Source organism: Pteronotus mesoamericanus, unplaced genomic scaffold (genome assembly GCF_021234165.1).
Source record: "Pteronotus mesoamericanus isolate MK-2021 breed Mesoamerican mustached bat unplaced genomic scaffold, CSHL_Meso_final contig_46, whole genome shotgun sequence".
NCBI classification, from domain to species: Eukaryota; Metazoa; Chordata; class Mammalia; order Chiroptera; family Mormoopidae; genus Pteronotus; species Pteronotus mesoamericanus.
The window spans coordinates 6902378-6924573 of record NW_026555170.1 but is presented as its reverse complement, the minus strand read 5'-3'; the positions used below and the strand labels follow the sequence as shown (position 1 = coordinate 6924573).

Genomic DNA, 22196 nt, shown 5'->3' with positions numbered 1-22196 from the left:
TTATGGAGCAATACTATATCTTTAGCTTTGATAGGACAAAAATTGCATAGACTGAGTTAGGTATGAGTCTATGCACTTCTGTCTGTATGTGTGTGTGCAGTGCTTAGTTGTTGCCCTGATTATTTCCAGTGGTGTTCAATAAGTATTTATTTTTTTCTTTCTATCTTTGTCTTACATGTAATGATCTCACAGATTTTTATATATTCCTTTGAGTCAAGAGTACTACAAATCACCCCCAAACCCAGTGAGGTATGATGGTCTCCATGTCATTTTCTGCTTGGTCTGCATCCCAGATCACCAGTCTCAGAATTTAATCACCATACCTGGTACCCTGGAGGCTTAGCAGAGGCAAAGCAGAATTCTTGAGAGGTGAAAGGCAGGAAATGAAAAGGAGGCATTATCTTTAGTCCACAGTCTGGTAGTTGTGGTCATAAAGGTTATCACGGTTATTGCACAGAAGGTGATGGGAAATTTCTGGCTTTAAATGAGAAAAGCTTTGTGAGCCGAGGATCAGTAAATGGAGACAAAGTAACTTGAAGTGAAAACAGATAAAGAATGATAAAAAAAAAAAAGAAAAGAACCTTTGGGGGGGAATCATGGATTTGAAAACATCACAAATAAAACCTTTATTTCCTCAAGGTAGAAATGACCTCGGCTATGTTTCTTAACCCTGGTTCAATAAAGTAACATAAAAATCTAAAGAACAAAGAAAATGTATCAATCTAAAATATAAAAAAATTAAGTTTCAGGTTAAAGAAAAAAGGCAACAATGGAATTGTAGACTATTTGGAAATGGGTGATGCTGAGAACACTGCACACTGTGAGCTTCTAGGATATTGCCAGGGGGGTCTTAAAAATGTAAGTTCTTCAGTGCATTTCTTAGAATAAAAGGATGTTTGGAAGTAGTGAATTAATTATTCCACTCAAAAGCATGTAAAGAGAATTAAATAAGAGGATTACATAAGATTAAAGAGTATACCGTGCATGATTTTTGCCAATACCTATGAAAATCTAAATGGGGTTTATTCTAGGAGTGAAGGATTGCACCCTTTCCAGAACTGATTAATGTAATTCTTTACACTGTTACTTTAAACAGGAAAAACAGTATGATCAACTCAACAGGTACTGAAAAACCTTTGCATCCATTTCTGTGATAAGTCTTAGCAAGTTAGGAGTAAAGATAAACTTCCTTAACTTTATAAAGCATATTTTAAGAAGCATGTATTAAACTTTTCATGTAACAGTAAAGTGAGCAAGAATCATTCTCATAAAAATCTGGAATAAAACACAGTAGACTGAACTAAGCTTCCATTATTAAATATTATATAGGAGAAGATCTTAGTTAATGACTTATGAAAAATTGTATGTAAGTATTAGAAAGAAAAAAAACAACTACTTTTTAAAACATTTGATTATCTAATAGTTAAATTTAAGGAATTTAACTAAAAAGGCTTTAGCAGTAATTAGACTATTTAGAGCAAACCATAGATTACTAGAGAACTTCATACAATAATACAGAATAAAACTTAGAAATGCTGATGCCTCCAAAAGAAAACTGATACATTTCTGAAGAACATTATGAGAAAAGGGGATAGTTCAATATTCCCAGATGAGACAGTGCAATAAGTAGACATTTCAGTTCTTCCCAGGTTAAAGGAATTTTATTTAATGTTAAAAGCTGATTTAGAAGGGAAAATGTGTAAGAACAAGACTATTTGGGGTATCAGATTATTGCCTTCTTGTGATTCTTAGAAGAATGGAGGATTTAGGTCTGAGAAAAGATATAAGATGAGCCTCCAATATTTTGTTGTTCCAGAAAGCGAAGAACCTACCAAAGACCGATGAGTCTTATCAAAAGGATACAGGAGCCAACAAGAAGAGTCTCTCATTGAATAAATGTGGTTCAATTTAAGCATCAAAAAGATTAATAAGTTCAATTGATAGAAACGTATTGAATATATAAAAATCTATAAGCTCATGATATGTAAGGCAAAGTTAAAGTGAAAAAGGAAAAAAATTAAATATTTATCGAACACCACTGGAACACCACTTAATTATTGAAAATAATAGCAAGTAAAAGGAAAGAAATAACAATTTATCTTTCCTATTTCATACTAACTGCATTGGAAAATAACCAAGTAGCACCAGTTTCTGAGAAAAACGTCTTTTTTATAGAAATACAGAGTCTGGCACAAATAACACCACTTTTTTATTACAAAATCTTCTATTACAAAATCATAAGCATGTAATTCTGTAACATAACAATATCACACTCAAGCACACTATATGACATTTTAGGTGCAATATTCAAAATGCTGCCTGTCTTGTGGGAGACATTCATGTACCCTACCAACCACACTCAAGCAAGCTTTACTTCTGCTGGACCCTGTATTTCAACTAACAATGTGGAATGAATGATAGAATTAAAAAGTTACTTCTTTGTGGCCTCTAATGAAGTCACTGAGTCAGGCAATGTTCATTAATGGATGAAACCATTAGAGTTTTGGTTCTCAGATTTTAGTGTGTCTCAGGCCCTTCTGAGAAACTAACTGTTGAGGGTGCAGCCAAGAATGTGCGTTTGTAATAACTTGCCAGGTGATGTTGACGTTGCTGGTCAAAGGACCACACTTAGAGAGCCTCTGCATTAGATAAAATTTTGGCGGGGAATTTTAGAATGGAAAAACCAGGCTATTACCGCTTGAATCTCCTCATCAATTGGCATTACTAAAGTGGTGCAGACTGTGGGCCTCGAACTGTTATGCAAAATGAAGTATATGGTACCCAACTGGTTTTATGGTTCTCCAGAGAAACAGAACTGGGAGGTTGGATGGGGGGAGAGAGATGGAAAGAAGAGAAAAGACATGAAAAGAGATTGATTTTAAGGAATTGGTTCATGTGATTGAGCAAACTGGCAAGTCTAAAACCTGCAGGGTAGGCCAGCAGGCTGGAGCCACAGAGACAAGTTGATACTTCAGTGATATCCAAAGGCAGTCTGCTGGTGGAATCGCTTCCTTGGGGGAGATTAGGATTTTTGGTTTGTTTGTTTGTTTTCTGTTAAGGCCTTCAACTGATTGGATGAGGGCCACTCATATTATGGAGGATATTCTGCTTCAGCCTTCTGATTTTAATGTTATTCTCACCTTAAAAATGTCTTTATAGAAACTTCTGTAATATGTTTAGAATAATGTTTAATCAAATATCTCGATACTGTGCCCTAGCCACGATGATACATAAAAGTAACTATCACTTGAATATAAAGTGCACTTGCCAAAAGAATTGAACCAGAATCCAGTCAAGCTACCATACCTTTTTTTTTTTTTTAAATAAGAGATATGGAAGAAAAGGTTAAATCAGAAAACAAGGAATGGAAATGCTTAGGCTTCTTCAACATGTCAGTGTTATTAAAAGAAGGAAGGGAGGAAGGGAGGGAAGGAAAAAAAGAAGAAGGAGGAGAGGATTGCTCTAGAACAAAGGAGATTTAAGAGAAGTAAAAACCAAATGTGATGTATTGAACTTGTTTGGATCTTATTCAAACAAATCAATTGTAAAAAGAAGTTATGAAACTATTAGAGTCATTTATTTGCAGAATACAAGTTTCCAAGGAATGAAGTTTTTGTTGATTTCAACAGATTTTGTTATGGCACTTGTGATTAAATATGAAAATGTCTTATGATAAGAAGTGAATTCTGAAATACTTATGGATATAATGACAAAATATGTGGAATCTGCTTTCATATACTTCATTAAAAGAATAAAAGAATTTAAAGGGATCGATAAAGCAAATATGACAAAATCTTGATAATTTTTGGATCTGATGTTGGGGTTGAGAATTCAGACTTGAAATTTTCATAATGAAAATTTTTGGCCTATTTCTGTCATTGTATGTGATATCTACAATTTCTTTTTTAAATTTTTTATTGTATTTTTTCTATTACCATTTACCCCCCTTATATCCTCCTCCCCCTGCAATCATCACACTGTTGTCCATGTTCATGAGTCCTTTTTCGTTTTTGCTTGACCCCTCCACCCCCTCACCCACACCCCTCCCCAGAGCTGTCAGGCTGCTCTCTGTCTATGAGCCTGTCTCTATTTTGCTTGTTAGTTCAGTTTGTTCATTAGATTCCACATACTAAAAATACCTTCTGAAAGAAGAATAATAGAGGGGCACTTACCGTTCCAGATATCTACGTAATTAAAACAATGTGCTTTTGACTTAGAGATGGAAAGATCAATAGAAAAATGAGTCAAGAAAGAGACATTTGTATATGAAAGTTTAGTTTCATTTTGAGTAAGTAGAAAAAAAGAAAGAATGGATTATATAATAGGTGATGTTAGAACAATTGAATGTCCTTTTAGAAAATAAATGTTAAACAGTCAATCAGAGCTAAGAGGCAAATCTAATATTTAAATTTCTGAACAATTTTTAAAAGTCATAAATATGAAGTACTAACACTAGAATTGAAGAATATTTAGCCAGAAAATACAAAAGATTAAGTTTTATGTATGTGGTGCTCCTGCGGAAATAAGAACAAGTTAAATTAGCCCTGGTTGGTGTGGCTCAGTGGATTGAGCACCAGCTTGTGAATCAAAGGGTCACCAGTTCCATTCCCAGTCAGGGCGCATGCCTGAGTTGTGGGCCAAGTCCCCAGTAGGGGGCATTTAAGAGGCAACCACACATTGATGTTTCTCTCCCTCTTTCTCCCTCCTTCCCCTCTCTAAAAATAAATAAATCAAATCTTTAAAAGAAAGGAACAAGTTAAATTAATCAAAGGAAAAATATGGCAAGGTCTGGACAGATAATTCACAAAAGAAGAACTAAAAATATGTGAAGACAAATGGGAACTTTTTAATACACATTTGAAAAGATGGTCAACCTCATTTTAAACTTAAGACATTCATATTAATATAAAGAATCTTCAGCTAGCAGATTATCAAAAGTTAAAAGCCAGGCAATGTTTAGTATTGATGAGGATGCAGGGAAATATGCAGCCTTATATCCTGTTGGTCAGAAAACAAATGGGTAAAATTCTTTTGGTGGGCAACTCACTAGTTCCTTTCAAAAATTTTAAAAAGCAAACTCATTGACCAAGCAACTCTACTTCTAGCAATCAATTCTTTAGAAATACTCTCACATGTAGAAATACTCTTACAGGTTATTTGTAACAAAGAGAAATCCACTGTAATAAGAACCCATCATTAATGACCAGAAAAATTTTGATACTTTATGGCCATGAAATATTGTATACTATTTAGAAGGAAGAATGAAGGAGATCTATATTTAGACATGGATATGTCCTTGACATTTAATAAAGTGAAAATGTCCTTGACATTTAAATGACACTAAATGAAAATTACATTCTGTAGTATGCATTTTGTCAAAGTCTGCACTTGACCACATGAATCTGTAATTGCACTTTAGCATTTAACAACAAAAGACCTTCTTCACTTCATCCCAAACAAAATTTCTTTTACTTCATGGGGATAGCGTGGGCGGAATATTCATAAAGTCCTAGCTGCTGTTGATTTTGTCCTCAGTTTTAGGGCAAGTGGATCATAGTTAAGTTGACTGTCAAGACTCACAAACCAGCATTCGATGCCATCCCATGTTGGATGAAGCTGTCTGCAAGAACCTTGCATGGTCAAATGGCTCTGTAGGAGGATCTCTTCGGGTAGGATGATGATCTTTCAATGAGCAGTGCAGACCCTCTCCTGATTTTTAAGAATAATAAATGTTTTGTTATTAGATAGGTTGAAAGGATAGTATTTCCTATATTTAAACTGAAGTATTTAAACTTCAGTGACAATTTGGAAAGGCAGAAATCAATTTAGAAGGTCGAACTATATCTACAACCTAGAACTTTTCCTAGTAGGTTATTTTTTTTTTAAATCTCATTTCTTCCTTGTCAAACTGGATAGAGCTTGATAAAGCTTGCTTTATGAAATTTCAAAACTGTGTAAAGAGCTTTTTTTATAAATAATAACATTACACATGTTATTTTGCTCTCTTTATTGAAAAATGACATCCTACGGAATCATGTCTACTTCACTTAGTTTTAGTAACTTAAAAAGTTTTATATAGTACCTCATGATCTAGATAACAGTTATTAGAAACATTTGTTTATATTTCAAATGTCATTTTTCAATTCTTCCAAAACTTAGTTTCAAATATTCAAATTTTTGAAGTGAGGAAAAATGGAGTTCATGTTTTAAATATTGATGTTATGACAAATTCCATATGACAAATTATAGCAGTATTTAGAAAAATTTGAAATATAAGGTATACTCAGAAAAGCATATTTATTTCAGTAAAGTTTTTTGAGCATCTCTCGTTTTCTTCTGAATTTTGACCTCAGGTTACTTTAGAAATGCATAGTGCATCTTCAGGTATTGCTCTACAAGTCTGAATAGGCCTTTATTCTCAGGTGTTCTGTCTTCTCTGGCATATAAAATTACAGGGTTCTTATATAATATCAAAAAAGTAGAAAGCTGTGGGAGTTATACAATTTCATTGTGTCAAACAGGTCTACATTAAAGCTTACTGTTTGTTAAAGTTAAAAATACATTTGATGAAATTGCTGGAGAAATTCAAGCACAATCATGTCAAAAAGAAAAAAAGGACTGAAATGTGGTTATCTAAAGTCTCTTTAGTCCAATTCATGAAATGAAATTTTATATTAAAACATCCCTTTTCCCAAAAGTTATTTTGCACATAGATTTTAATGAGATAGTTGTTCTTGGTGAGATAACATGCTGTTAATCACTGACTGCCCAAAAACAGCTTCACTCCGTTTAAAATATTACTAAACACAAGTCTGCATATGTGAGACAGACCACGCTTATTTAAGAAAATAGTAATTCACATGAAATTTTAACTTTTTATCACATGTTTAACCTTGTGTATATATACTCACTTATGCAACAGACATGCTGGAGTCGGGTTAGTGCTCTTATTTATCATCCGTGTAGAAGTGGCTCTCTGCCTTAGGGCCCAGGGTAAGAGGAGTTTTCAGAAGACCCATCCATATGTTTTAGCTCCTGATACTGGGATTTATAAATTATCTGGTCAGAGTGGGAATAGACTTTGAATACAAATATGGATACAATTTTCTTTCTTTGTGCGTCAAAATTTGGCAACAAGCTGGCAGTACATGGGCCAGACACAACCTGCAAAAGTGCTTTATTGAACCCAAAAATGGTCCCCCTCTCCCGGCAGGAAATTAGAACAGACATTTAAAAATATGGAGATTTCACATAAAAATCTGGATTCGAGGGTTTTCTTGACAGTCCCGAGGAACTGGCTCTCGGGCTCGGCGTCCCTTGGCAGCCAGCACAGAGAGCAGGTGGTCCCTCTCCTGGTGGATCCTCCGAGCACTACAGTGACCTCCTCTCCCTATTGTCTTCCTGACACTTAGGCTGAGGGTCAGTTACCGCTCTTCTTTGCAGTTGCACATTATGTCTTTCATAATTCAGAAATACTTGGCAGAAACTATACCTCTAGCAAGTGTCAGAAAACAAAAAAGTTAAAATGATTAAATGTTTCAGGATGAATATGTTGAAATAATACAAAATGATTCACTTTATCCATTTTTGTTTACTTTCTGTCGGGTCTTATAGACATTTTAAAAATACCTTTATTGATATATAACTCATATACCTTAAAATTCATTTAAAATTTGTAGTTCAGTGGTTTTCATTATATTCACAGAATTGTGCAGCCATTACTGCTATCTAATTTTGGAAATTTCCATCATGCCCAAAAGAAACTTTAAAACCATTGACACTTTTTTCAGACTTTGAAAAGTATGAACCTCTTAGACGGTGTGAGACAAAGGAATAAGCTTTAGTGTGTAATACAGATGTTATTTCAAATTTTGAGAAATGTATCATGTCTCATAAACAACTATCTTTTCTTGTTGTGTATCATACTTTATATTTTATAACCATGCCTCTCATCTCTTCATCCAAAATATTGATTTGGAAAAAAAACAGGACCTAAAAATCTTGTACATACACACATATATAGGCAAGGATATGGCTCTGTGGGTTATCATTGGATACTTTTTTGGTGATGGACATGAATCCAGTAATCAGAAATCTGTATGCTTAACATGCAGTTTATAGGTTTTTGTTTCATTTTTCAAATTTATCAGGCCAGACTGAGCCACTCTGACATGTGTTTTGTGGAAAACAAGATGCTTTATGTTGTGGTTATTCTTTCATCTTACAGTGTATACCAAAAAGAACACCTCTCGAAGACTCTTCTAAGACAAAGTGACTTCATCTGGTTCAGATCGATCAGCTAATTAAGTATTTTTTTCTCTTAATGCTCGTAACTTATCTAATAGTCCAGTCAGAAATTTATATTTTAAGTTTATTGATCTATCACTTTCCCACTCTCTTCCTTCTTTTTAAAATCTACAATAGCATGTTCCAGTTTCCTTTGCCTGGTGGTCTTCTTCTTTTCTGATATTTTCCTGAAGATTCATTCTAAACTCTTTCCATTTTGAAAATGCCTCCCCTGAACTCCAGACTCTCATATCCAGCTGCCTACTCAACATCTCCAGCTGGAATGTCTAATGAGCTTTGCAAAGGCAGCTCCAAAACTGGCTTCCTGTTAGTTTCCTCCAGACCTGCTCTTCCCACATTCTCACCTTCTCGGCCAATGGCATCTCCATGCTTTCTGTTGCTCGGACTGCAAATTTGCACTTATCTTTGCTCTCTGTCTTTCATACCCTATATTTGATAATAGATTTGTTATCAAATCATATCTGCTCTGCCTTCAACACATATCCAGATGCTGATGACTTGTCTTGTTTTCATCTTGGTTCAAGCCAATGTCCTCTGTCATCTGCTTCTGCCCTTGCCCACATATAATCTATTCACAATAGCAGCTAGATCATCTGATAAAATTCTAGGTTGGTCTCTTAACAATTCTTTGAACACACCAAGGCCACTTCAACCTCTGGGTCCTTGTGCAGTGCTGTTCCTTCTGCCCGGACTGCTTTTGACACAGATACCTACCAAGCATACTCTTTGATTTTCTTCACTCTCACCCAAATGACCCCTTGTCCATGAGTTCTTCCCTAGCCACACTATTTGAATATTTTTTAAGATGCCTGATAATTTATTTATTTATTCCTATATATCTATACATAATTAATATTAGTACATAGTTATATATTATGTATAATTATAATATATCTTATAATAAATCTCATATAATATTCATTCTAGTTATAACATAATTAATGTATAGCTATATATAATTATCCTTACAATAAATCTCTTCATATGTATAAAAAGATATAATTAGATGCATATCTATTTTTATGTCTATATATATAGACCTATAGAGATATGTATGAAGAGTTTATTATGAGGAATTGGCTAATATGCTTATAGAGGCTGAGAAGAGTCACAATGTACTGTCTGTAAGCCAGAAAACCAGGGAAGTCAGTGGTGTAGTTCTAGTTCAAGTATGAAAGCCTAAGGACCAGAGTGCCAGTGGTGTAAGTCCCATTCTGAGGGCAGAAGGCCAATGTGTAAGCTCAGTAGGCAGAAAGAGTGAATTCTCTCTTTGTCCACTTTCTTGTTTTATGTAGGTCCTTAATGGATAGGATAATGTCCACTTACATTGGAGAAGGCAACCTGCTTTACTCAGTCTGCCAACTCATATGCTAATCTCTTGGGGAAATATCCTCACACACACCCACAAATAATGCTAAACCAGTATCTGGGCACTCCATGATCCAATCATATTGAATATGAGAACTTGACTGTCACATATTCCTATATTCTTGCATGGATTTCTGGGTTCCCTGGGAGTGGTATTAGTTATAATATGGGAACTTTATATTTACTACAACTATGAGGCAATAAATGAAATGATTTGACCCATATTTGTAGCAAAAAGTATCAAATACAATTGTCTTTTCAACAGCTCTTGCCCCCGAGAATTTAACCTTGATGGACTTTAGAACACAAAACTCCAAATTCATGACTTAAGATCAATATTAAACAGTGACAGCATGAGTTACAATATTTTTAGAGATAAGCCAGTTAGTAAGGACACCATTCTGCATTGCTTATTTAGCTCAAATGCTTTTCAGACATTGTCTCTAAATGACAGATGTTTATCATTTGCATTACAATAATACGCAAGTCCATTACCAAGTAACAGAAGATTTCAAAATATGTCATTCATTGTATTACTGATCAATTGTTTAATAAATAACAGGTCAATACAAGAATTGCTTTATTGCATATGGTCTGCACTTCTTTGTCTGAAAAGATCTGTTGTCATATTTGATGAGGTCTGTCCAGAAAGTGTCCAGCCATGTAATACGAAAAATGGAGGCATTTCTTGAAAAAGATACAAGAGACATTGTATATAGGACAAGCATGCCTCATCCCCTTCAGAGTAGGCACCTTAGGACCTCAAACAGTTTTCCCAGTCACCATCAGCTGCCTCATCATATTTTCCTGAATCTCATCAATGGTATGAAATCTCTTCCCTTTCAAAGGTGATTTTAGTGCTGGGAAAAGCGAGAAATTGCAGGTCACAAAATCTGGGCTGTAGAGGAGACTGAGTCACCTGGGAGATTTGATGTTTAGCCAAAGAACTCTGCAGAAGACGTGATGTATGAGCGGGCGTGTTATAGTGATAAAGCTGCCAATCACCAGTTTCCCATAGCTGTGGATTTGTTAATCATCTGAATAGTTTCTGTGGAGGAATGTTAAAGTTTAACGCAAAATTTGATGTAGATTTGTAGCTCTACTTACTCAGTCATTTTGAATGTGACAGCCATGCAGTATATGTGCTCATCCAATGGCATCTAACCACCTCCACTGACTAGTATAGTGAAGTTGTCATTGTTCACGCATGCGCATTTGACTCTTCTCAGCTGCCAGGTTACATCAATGTTGCGCAAACAGTTCTTGTTATATTAAAAATGGCTGGATTATTTCTGGACAGACTTCATATGTATAAAATATACTATATATTACTTGAATTAATAGGAGAGGATTGAATGTGGGAGGTGGGAGTGGGTAGTGTGGGGGAGAGTAATAGGAGGGAAATGGAGACAACTGTAATTGAACAATCATAAAAAAATTAATATATAAATATATATGTATTTTATTTAACACCCCTCCCCTGTGACAACTGTCTGTTCCATGTATCCATGCCTCTGTTTCTCTTATGTTTATCAGTTTATTTGGCTCCACATATAAGTGAGATCATATGGTATTTGTTTTTCCACCAACAAAATGAAAAAGGAACCCACTGAATAGGAGAACATATTTGCCAATGATACTTCTGATAATGGGTTAGTTTCCAGAATAGTAAAGTACTTATACAACTCAACATTAAGAAGGCAAACAACCCAATTAGAAAAAATGATAAAAGTACCTGAATGGACACTTTTCCAAAGAAGACATACAGATTGCCAGTAGACATATGAAAAATGTTCAACATCACTAATCATCAGAGAGATGCGAATTAAAACCACAATGAAATATCACCGTGCATCTGTCATAATGGCTATCCTTAGTAAATCAACAACCAGTGCTGGTGAGAATGTAGAGAAAAACGGAAGCCTTGTGTGTTATTGGTGGGAATGCAGACTGGTACAGCCACTGTGGAAAACAGTGAAATTTTCCTCAAAAACTTAAACATGGAACTGCCTTTTGACCTAGTGACCCCACCTCTGGGAATGTATCCTAACAGTCCTGAAACACCAATTTGAAATGGTGAATATATGAACCCTTATGTTCATAGCAGCACTATTTACAACAGCCATGATTTGGAAACAACCCATATGCCTATCAATGTGTGAGTGGACAAAAACTGTGGTACATTTACACAATGAAATACTACTCGGTCATAAAAAAGAAGGAACTCTTACCTTTTATGACAGCGTGGATGGACCTGGAGATTATTATGCTAAGTGAAATAAGCCAGTCAGAGAAAGACAATTAATTCCTGCCTTTAAATATCTCTGTGTACATAGTGAACTAAAAATTAAATATCTCTAGAGCTCCAGATTGTCTTAGCACTTGACTTCATTTGTGTTTTGAAAGCAAGAGAACACGGCTACTTAAGGACTAAGTTTTAGTCAAGGAGAACTTCACAGAATAACCATTCTTGAGGGTGCTTTAAGAGAATTGTTTTTATTGAGAGGAAAAAAGAGAATGAAAAATTTGGTGGCCATTCAAAAAAGGACTTAAAAGTGCTTGTTAAGATAGGACAACTGGAATTATTTTTGTAATTAAAGTTGAGTTTAAATGTAAACTGGCGGAAACAATATGCCAAGTTTTTTATAAGGGTGGCAGTGGTCTGATACAACACTTATTCACCATCCTCAGCTTCCCTCAATTCAAGTTATTCTGAATGCTACTCCGTAAGCACTTAATATATCCAGCCTTCCCCTTGGCCCTTTTAAGAAAAAAACTGTCATCATATCCTTAGATGGTGTTTGGTAAATAGAAGACTTTTATGATTGGAAGTCATTTGAGATATATTTGCCAAATAACTGCAGCGTTTTTCTCTAATACTGACTAATATTGTACAGTAACTAAATTGTACTCATATATGTGACATATACCCAGATAACAGTGTGGTGATAGAGGGAAAAGGGGGAGGGGGTAGGAAAAAGGAGGTGGGCAAAGGGAGGGTAAGTGGACGGGAAGGACTTTGCTTTGAGTGATGGGCACACAGTGCAGTTTAGAGATGTGTTTTGTTGAGTTTAGAGATATGTATACTTGAAACATGTATGGTTTTTTGAACCAAAATCACCCCAATAAATTCAGTTTTTAAAAAAGGCAGAATTGAATCAACAGGTACATGGTCTAAAGATTGCTGGATGACCATATTCTCTTTTGAGCAGAGTTTTTAAAAATTAGCGTGAAGTCTGTTGTGAACTCTACTTAAAGACGTTTTTTACTTTCCTTAACTGCCTCACCCAGATTATTGTTATAGAGCTAATTTATAAATTAACTATCTCAGGCACACAATACCATCATAAGAAGATTTAAGTTGTATTCAGAGCTTGGCTGTGTGGGTTAAGAGTTACATTTAAAATATTGCATTTAGCCCTGGCTGGTGTGGCTCAGTTGGCTGGGCATTGTCCTGCCAAACGCAAGGTCGCCATTCAATATCCAGTCAGGGCACACACCTGGGTTGCATGTTCTGTCCTCGGTTGGGGCACGTACAAGGGCAAACCAATTGATGTTTCTTTCTTACATCGATGTTTCTGTCCCCCTCTTTCTCCCTTCCTTCCCTTCCCACTAAAAATAAATAAAATTAAAAAAAATATTGCATTTATATACATCTGTAAAAGTTTCACATGCTACTTATTGTGGTGGAGCACTTGCCTAGAATTGTATGTGTGCATCGGAGCAAGGATGCCCCTCTGTTAAGTTTGGTGGTGGAAAGGCAGAAAGCTCTTTTTTAAGGTCCCATAGCTATACTCTCGCTCAGACCATTATAAGTATACCTTAATAATTTTGTAGAAATGTATCCCTTACTCTGTAATATGGTAATGACAAGTTGAAGGAATTTTTGCTATAATTATATAAATATTAAGTACTGAAGAAGTGATCAACAATCATATTTAACCTTTTGTACACTGTTAATCCAATAAGTGCTCCTCAAAGTGCGAGCCTCAATACGATATGCTGTCTTAATGGACTAGGACTGTTCTCTTATTGCTACTGTTTGGTCACACTTCGCAGGGTAATGTGGGCCTCGAGCTGTTGATGTCACCATGGACCATATGCTCTCAGCAAGCCCTTATTCTCGTGGGAGTATTTCTAAATTAGCCCACATTAGTGGTTTTAGACTTGGGTTACTCATTAAAATCACTTGGGCAACTTTTTAAAATTATGTATGAAAATCAGGGAGGGGGTGTTGAGAATGGTGAAGAAGGTACAGGGAATAAGAAACATAATTGCTAGGTACAAAATAGACAGGGGGAGTTTAAGAATAATATAGGAAATGGAGAAGCCAAAGAACTTATATGTACGACCCATGGACATGAACCAAGGGGTGAGAGGAATGCTGGTGGGAAGCGGGGTGCAGGGTGGAGGGGGACAAAGGGAAGAAAAAGATAGGACAACTGTAATAGTATAATCAATAAAACATACTTCAAAATAAAAATAAATAAATAAATAATATGTATGCTTCACCATTCCCAAGACTTACTCAGTTTCTCTAGGTATCATTTAGCATGTGCATGTTTAAAAAAAAACAAAAAAACAAAAAAAAAACGAGAGATTTTAAGGTACAGCCAAATTACTTACTACTAGGCTGGATAGAATAAGTATTGGCCATAGGAACAGGCCTGATGGCCTGGATGGTTTGGCTATGAATTTTAAGGGCTCAGAAAAATAGAGAAGACCAGATGTATAAAAGACCCCAATAGAATTTTAGGGAAAAGAGTTGCATTCCTTTTAACTCCATTTAAGTGTGGCCCTTAATGTAATTAAAAATGTAATTTATTCATGTCACAAAGGTCTATTGAGCCTCCACTGTGTGCCAAGCACTGTGCCACTTTGAAGATAATGTGGTGCTCAGGAGAGCCATGTAGCTGCCATTGTCCAAAATAAAGCCAAATCAAGAGTGCACAAGCCACCAGACAGGTTTCACACAGTACTGGGTGAAGACAAGCAAGTGGAGAAGGTATCTACCAGGACTAAGAAGAAAACAGAAGTCAAAGGAAGACAGTGAAGTTTAAGCTGAAAACTGAAGGACGAATAGAATTCAGCCAGATGAGAGGGTAGGAATAGGGAGCATTCTGAGGAAGTCACATTCAAAGGCCAGAAGCAAAAGAATATGTCTGCATTTCACAAAATGGGAGAATTTCTGTGGTGCTGGAGTGAGGAGTCCAAAGTTAGGAGAGTTAGATGAGGTTGAACAGTTAAACAGATCTGAGGATTATAGTCTTGTCATTATTCCTACCAACAATGGGTAAATTCTTGCTACAACATTGCAAATAGAACAAGAAAAGAAGCAAGAGTGATGGTAGACAAAAATGCTGAAGCCGAAATCCAGGTATGAGGCGATGGTGGTGGCTTCGGGCACAGCAGTAGAATTGGAGAAAAGTAGACAGATTGTGAGACTAGGAGTCAGTTATTGGGTATTTGGAGACAGAAAAGAGGACAGACACAAGGATGACATCCGTATTTTGAGTATGGGCAATTTGACCAACTTAAAAATAAGACACTTAGGAAGAGAAACATAAGAAGTCAACATGTTTGGTTTTAAATAAACTTAAAGCTTCTGTGAACAAATGAACTGTGTCACAGGAAGTTGGTAATACAAATCTGAAGCTCGTGACAGATATTGGGACTAGGGGAGCATAAATACTTATATGATATTTAAAGCAAGGGAATATAATTCCTCATCCAGAAAGTGAGAAAAGGGGGAAGTCTGGGTTTAAAATCTTCAAGGATAAATGAGTTTGTAATGAGAGTACCTTTTCACTGCATTGCACATCAGTGCAACTTGTTCATAAGCCATTGCTTATGTCTATGCCACGGGCAAGTGATATAACTGTTCTCATTTCATTTTCCTCATCCATTCCCAGAGAAGCCCCCACCTCTGCCTAACTCATAAAGTTAGTGGTAGTGCTCTACCAAAAATACCATGTCCTAACCTATGGCATCGGTGAATGTTAGGTTATGTGGCAAAGGAGAATTAAGCCCGCAGATGGAATTAAAGTTGCTAATCATCCAACTTTAAAATTGGGAGACTACCATGGATTTATCTTGGTGGATCCAATGTAATCACAAGGGTCCTTAAATGTAGAGGAGAGAAGTAAAACACAGAGCCAGAGAAATGGCAGCATGACAAGCACTTGGCCTAACTTTACTGGCTTTGAAACTGAGGGAATGGGTCATGAGCCAAGGAATGCTGGCTGCCTCTAGAATAACTGGAAAGGCAAGGAAACCAATTCTCCCCCAGGGACTCCAGGAGAAATGCAGCTTGCTGACACCTTGATTTTAGCCCACTCAAACCCATTTTGGACTTCTGACTTCCAGCGCTCTAAGACAATAAATGTGTGCTGCTCTAAGCCATAAGTTGGTGATACAACAGCAACAGGAAACTAACACAAGTGTTGGACAGATGAAATCAGATTATGAATATGAAATAGTTTTAAAGACAGCAAATAGATATACAAATGGACATGTTTAGGAGGGCATGTTTATGAGTTTCTCTACTAATCTCAGTGACAGATGTTGAGCATTAAGCATGGGTGAATTGTGCCAGGTGTGATTGGTTTTAACATTAGACTCTTAGCAGTTACTAAGTAACGGGAAAAATGACCAGAAGATAAATGGCACATAAATACACAATTAACAATGATAATTCCGGTATTTAGGTATCTGTGGAGGACTGTCCATATTCGGAGCCCCTTTCCATTTAGCTGGGGCTTCACTGTACCTGTAACAACCTGTGATAAAGTCTCAGATGAGCCTCATGCTGTTGACTTGGAGAAGTTAGCAAAATATTTTGAGCCTCTGGTGATATCTACTTTTTACAGGTATTGTAAAGAAATAAATATACACTTAATTAATTCCTTCCCCTTTTTCTCCTCCTCTCCGCTCTTAACCTCAATCAGTTTCTCCTTCCACCAACACATTAAAACACTCAGTATCAACTGGGCTTTAGTACAGCTGGTAAAATAACCTCAAGTACTTTACGTAAGAGATGGGTGTATTTTAAAAGAATATTCAAGAATTTTTCTATTCTAATAATTTTATAAAAGCCCATATTATGAGAATAAATATATTGCAGATAAATATGTTGCAGATAGGCCTCAAGAAAGGCACAGAGAGTAGGGGTGGCCGACCTGGGCATGACTTCTGCTCAGAGGGCTCAGGATAGTCGGTCACAGAATCTGGGGCGGGGAGGGGCTGTTCAAGGTCAGGCTGTGGAGAATGAAGTAAATTTACTGACCTGTAGGAACTGGGCAGAAAAGGGCTCTGAAAACAAAATTTTGACATGTTATTAAAGTCAGCTGGCGTTATGTACCACCCATGGTCAGCCTCAGTCAGCCCTGTCTGACCCCAGGTAGAAAGAGAGGTGATGATGATAGCTTCTCTTCTTGAGTGTTTGTGCCAAGTATTGCTCTAATCACAAGACAAGGCACACTCAAAATACTCTGTTAGATAAGTGATGTGAACAAACTGAGGCGCTGATTGGTTTATGAATTCAGCCAAGGTTACACAGCTGGCAATTGGTGAGTAGTTACGTGGCCTATAGGCAAAGCCCTTGACAGGGAATCCAGAACACGTATGAGATAATAGCAAGGCTCCGGCCCAACCTCTGGGACGAAACCTGGCAAAATCAAGATGGGGTAACTGATACAGACACGGACCCTAGTACATACAAGGGGGATAAGACCCAGGCGTCAGAAGTGGGTACAAAGAGACCCTGAGTGTGGAGAAGGCTGAAGCGGCACAGGGGCCACAGCAGATGAACATGTTGGAATGTAGAGTCCCCAACTCAAAGCCCTGCTACCCTCCACAGCTGCCCACCCTTCCTGTAGTCACTGCTCTCAGTGCCTCCACCCGGAGACCTAGTGTGAGAATCCCATTGCCTGCCAGTCCACTGGCCAGTCACTTAGGCACGAGAAGCAAGTGTGTCACCAGTTGAATTGGGGAACTAACTCTCCGCTCAGAAGGATTCACATTTCAAGCCGTGGGATGGAGGCTCTGTGTATCCCATTTCACAAAACTCTTAAAGAAAATAAGAAGCCTTTTGAAAGAATTGAGCAAACCAAATCCAGAACTGCGTGTCTTCCCTTTATAATACTGTTATTGTGCAAAGTTATTACATGTGTGTCTTTGAAGACTTTAAAATGGAAATAAACATTTCCCCAAATCAGCTGTCATCATCAAAAAGAGAATCTGTCTTACTGTTAGAAATTCTGAGTTAAAAAAGTTTCTGTTTCTAAAACTAAATGCTGATGAAAGCTATACAGTCCAAAATAGAAACTTTTTTTCCTCAGCATAAACATCTGAAGTTTGAATTATAGTTAGTTGGTCCAGTACCACACTGAGAAGACTGTTAACACACATGCATCAAGTGAGGATAAAGGTACACCTTTGTTCATCCTCTGATTACAACTGCCCATCTCTCTAAAGTACTGAAGATCCACGATGGATGCTATTTGCCTCGAAAGATTTATGATCTTTACTGGAAAATATGTCAGAGTTGATCACAGGATTGGGAATTTTAACCATTCACAGTTTTGTTCAATTCATGAAAAGTATCGTGAACAAGGTGAAGCCGAAGCTGAATAAAATGCGCCCCTTGTTTATAACAGTTTGTACTACCAGTGTCATTTCCATGCTATTAAAGAAGCGCTTTCCTTTTTTCCCTTGGAGAGGAGTGTAAAATTATTTACATGAGAACAGTTTTTGAAAAGTTCAATATTTCCGAAACATAGATGATGCCAATTTTTTTTTTTTAAATCTTGATATCCATCTATGGTATATAAGGACGGTTCATTTGTAAAGAGCTTCATTGTTATGTTTTTTTTTCCCCACCAAAATGAAACTTTTTAGTAGTTTGAGTGTGTTACACTATCATTTCTATCAGATTGAACTCCCATTGCAGGCAATGGTGGTTTTAAATGCACCTAGTTTGGCATTTACTTTCTGAGATACATTCAGAATAAAATTGTGAAACATATTTAAACAAGCTGAAAACTAGCACTCAAAAGGCCGGGGAAAGACACCCTTGCTAGCCATCATCTAGTTAGATGTTCTGGATACAAAGAAGATGTCCCTAAGCCCAAGGGTAGTCAAGCTTCTGCCCAGTGGGCTGCTCTTTTGCACTTTGAGTGGGAAATGGCAAGAAGTCCCATTGAGCCTGTGGCCTGAGGAATCCTGCCAGACAGTTGGGAGCCAGGAAATTCAAGAGGCTGACATGTTAGAATTTGCCTAAATCTTACTCTAAAGAAGAATGATTTCTTTCTTTATTTAACCAAGAAAAGTAAAGCTTTGTGTGAAAGAAACTTTTTGTAGAATGCTCCCTCTAAAGGGAGAAAAAAATTCAGAATTCAGAATCAAAGGAAGAAAGGCAAGAAATCCTGCTAAAATAAGTGTAAACTGCTGGTCCACTGGAAAAATTGTGTGCTTTAATTTGCAAACAGTCTTAGGGGTATGATTCCCAAAGGCTTAGGTTTCTCATCTGTTAATTGACGGTGAGAGTAGAATCTGCCTCATGGTTTGGGGTCAGGAATAAATGAGAGCATAAGTATAAAGTGCTTAAAATGTGTCCGATATATACTGTGTGCAAAGTAATCACTAGTTATTTTTCAGTCCATATGCTACTCTATAATCATCTTTTAGCATCTGATACTGGGTTAAATGCTAGCCAATTAACCCAGTATCCCTTAGCTTCTCCCTTAGCTTCCATTATACTCCTGCTCCCTCTTTGACTATGGCTCTTCCCTCCTTTGAAGACCTCCACTTGGCCTCTTTACTCTTTCTATTGGTGGGCTCTTCACTCCATGTCTTTAAAACTGCCTGTGTGGTGGGTGACTCCTCCAATCTCAGACTCTCCTCTGTCCTCCTCCTTCTCCCTGCTGGAGATTTCCACCGGTCTGTCCCACAGGCAGTGTTAGCGCGGCATCTCCGAACAGAACTCCTCGTTCCCCTGCTCAGCTCACACCTCTTGCTGGAGCTCTGTCATCACTGCTGACTGGTTTCCAGTTCCTTGTAAGGGCTCAGCATCACCGTTCACTGCTTTTTTTCTCAGAAACTTCTCATCACATTATTTGTCAAGTGTATAGCTTGCATTTATATTTTTCTCCTTTGTTTCTGCTGCTGCAGTCCCTCTAACTTCTTCTAACTAGTGTCCTTGTCCCCCTGTAATCCGTCCTTTCTGCAGATTATCCTACATGTTAATGTTCCCAAAACCTGGCCAGGATCTGCCACCACCTCTGCTCTGAAGCCTCCAATTTCTCCCTTTTCAGTCTCTGCTGACTACAGTTTTCCTAAGCAGGCGTCCAGCCTTCTCTGTGTAAGCCCCGACTCACCCTCCAGCTTATCCCTGACACACTTCTGCACATCCTCTTCAGATATCCCATGATCCAACCAAAGTGAACAGCCCTGCTCCATGGCCTGCGCTTTGCTTTTATGATTCTGGGCATTTCTTTGTGTCTGGACTATCTGGCTCTTGTTAGCTTTGCCTTTCATGGTCCACATTGACCCTTCAAAATCCACCTGAGATCCCAAGTTCTGCATAAAGTTCTCCCTCCACTGTTACAGTGTTTGTTGAGATCTATCTAGTGAAGTTTTTGTATATGTTATATGTCTTCTATTTGACCATAGTAAGCTCCACACGCACCTGGACCATGTTCTACTTCTCTGAGCATCCTTACCTCTCCTTCCCCCTTCACTTCCTAGCACTGTGTCTCCTATGTAGTTGCTGTCCAACAAACATTTCTTGAATGAATAATGCAGTGAGAAATATAAAGCTATTTGAAGTAATGGAGGGATATTGATGAAAGTGGTATTTCGGGAAGAGGAGTCTGATAATAATTGCATGAAAGCTCTGAGCTAATTTTTCAGAGTATTCAAAACTTATGAAGGGGAGTAAAATTATTGTAATGATACCCTAAACCAAATCTGTCCTTTCAGGCATAGGGAGACTTTAAAAAAACCTTTGAGATAGAGATTAAGGAAAATTCTTCTAATCTTTGTCTTACACCAATATGCATAGTTCAGTATCCTCATTTTAAATGATGTTAAATCAACAAGTTCATAAAAATACCAAACCTTGTTGATATTCCTAGACAGGACAGTCACATTTCTAGATGATCTAGTTTGATAACCATACATTAGTCAATGGCATACCCAAATTCTTAATTACATGAATACTTGAGTGCACGCGCACACGCACACACACTCACACACACTTTAAGATTGAGTGGATGTCAAATTATGTACAATGATCTATGATCATTGATCTATGATCTATGATCTATTATGGCAATGATCTTGCCAGTTTTCACTTTCCTTTTTTTTTTTTTACAGTGTAGTTTGCTTCAGAGAACGTCACTGGTAGTATAATTGAGAATTACATCTATGCTCAGCAATTTTGAAAGTGTAACTGCTCATTTTCTCAGCATACTCTTAATGTTATTGGCTTGTACTGATCCTTCTAAAAGCATTTCACCATTAAGTATGTGGATCTTTAAACACGGTTTCTACCATGTTGCATATTTGGATCCAAAACACAGAATCAAAACTACGATCCTTGAGGGCAGGTTTGGGTTTTACACAAAGAACAGTGTAACCATGACAAAAGGGAAAAGTTCCTCAGAGATATTATGTTTTCTTATTTTATAATCATTTGCCATATCTAAGTATTCTCCTAATAATTTCAACATAATAAAATTCTCTGCTTGGTTTATATTACTCAGAATGCAGTGGAGAATAACACCTGTCATAATGACTTCACATGTACTGCGCCTGGTGACAGGAGGAAGGCAGGGCTGGCCCCGTGTGGACATTCTTTATGACAGTGACATAGACATCTTACTCACCTTAAGCTCTGTTATGAACACATACAAATATAACTAACTTGGGATTACTCAGTAGCAGAACAGTTTTTCCAGGATAATAGCTTCTCTCTTTTTTTCTTTTCATTCTTGACCTGATTAATTCATCATTTTCATGAAAAAAGAAATTGTCAGGAAGCAGACTTGAAAGTAACACAAGGAAACTTTAAGTTTTACTATAGAAGAAATTGAGAGAAGTAACTAAATAAGGTTTGGTGCTTTGTTTTTTTAATGCATTAGCCTCCTATTTTTTGAAAGCAAGAAAATATTCAAGGAAGCAGGCAAACAAGAGGAAGGAATACTTTATTTGCAGCAGGAAATTTGTCACAAAATACCAGTATAGAACTGTGCAGAGCTAAGCTGAAATAAATAGAACTGTGCTTCTCTGAATAGTTTTCTTTTGCTGCTTTAATAAATTACCACAAACTAATTGGCTTAAAACATCACAAATTTATCTTACAGTTCTAGAGTTCAAAAGTCCAAATGAATCTCACTGGGTTAAAATCAAAGTGTTGGCAGGGCTGTATTCCTTTCTGGAGGCTCCAGGGGAGAATACGTTTCCTTAAATTTCATTTCTGCAGGCTGCCTGCATTCCTTGGCCCATACCCATACCATCTT

The 22196-nt window shown here is 37.0% G+C and overlaps 1 protein-coding gene across 3 annotated transcripts in view; it reads left to right on the top strand.

The window, feature by feature from the left end:
• PRKD1 (protein kinase D1) overlaps positions 1-22196 on the top strand; it is a 316057-nt gene that overhangs the window by 194589 nt on the left and 99272 nt on the right. Inside the window, exon 1 of one of the 3 annotated variants that reach the window (XM_054577900.1) lies at positions 5588-5669. The exons of the other annotated variants lie outside the window; for them this stretch is intronic. Within the exon in view, the coding sequence (XP_054433875.1) occupies positions 5636-5669 (34 nt within the window). The 5' untranslated portion in view covers positions 5588-5635. Of the gene's footprint in view, positions 1-5587; positions 5670-22196 lie in introns of those variants that run through there. 3 annotated transcript variants of the gene reach the window in all.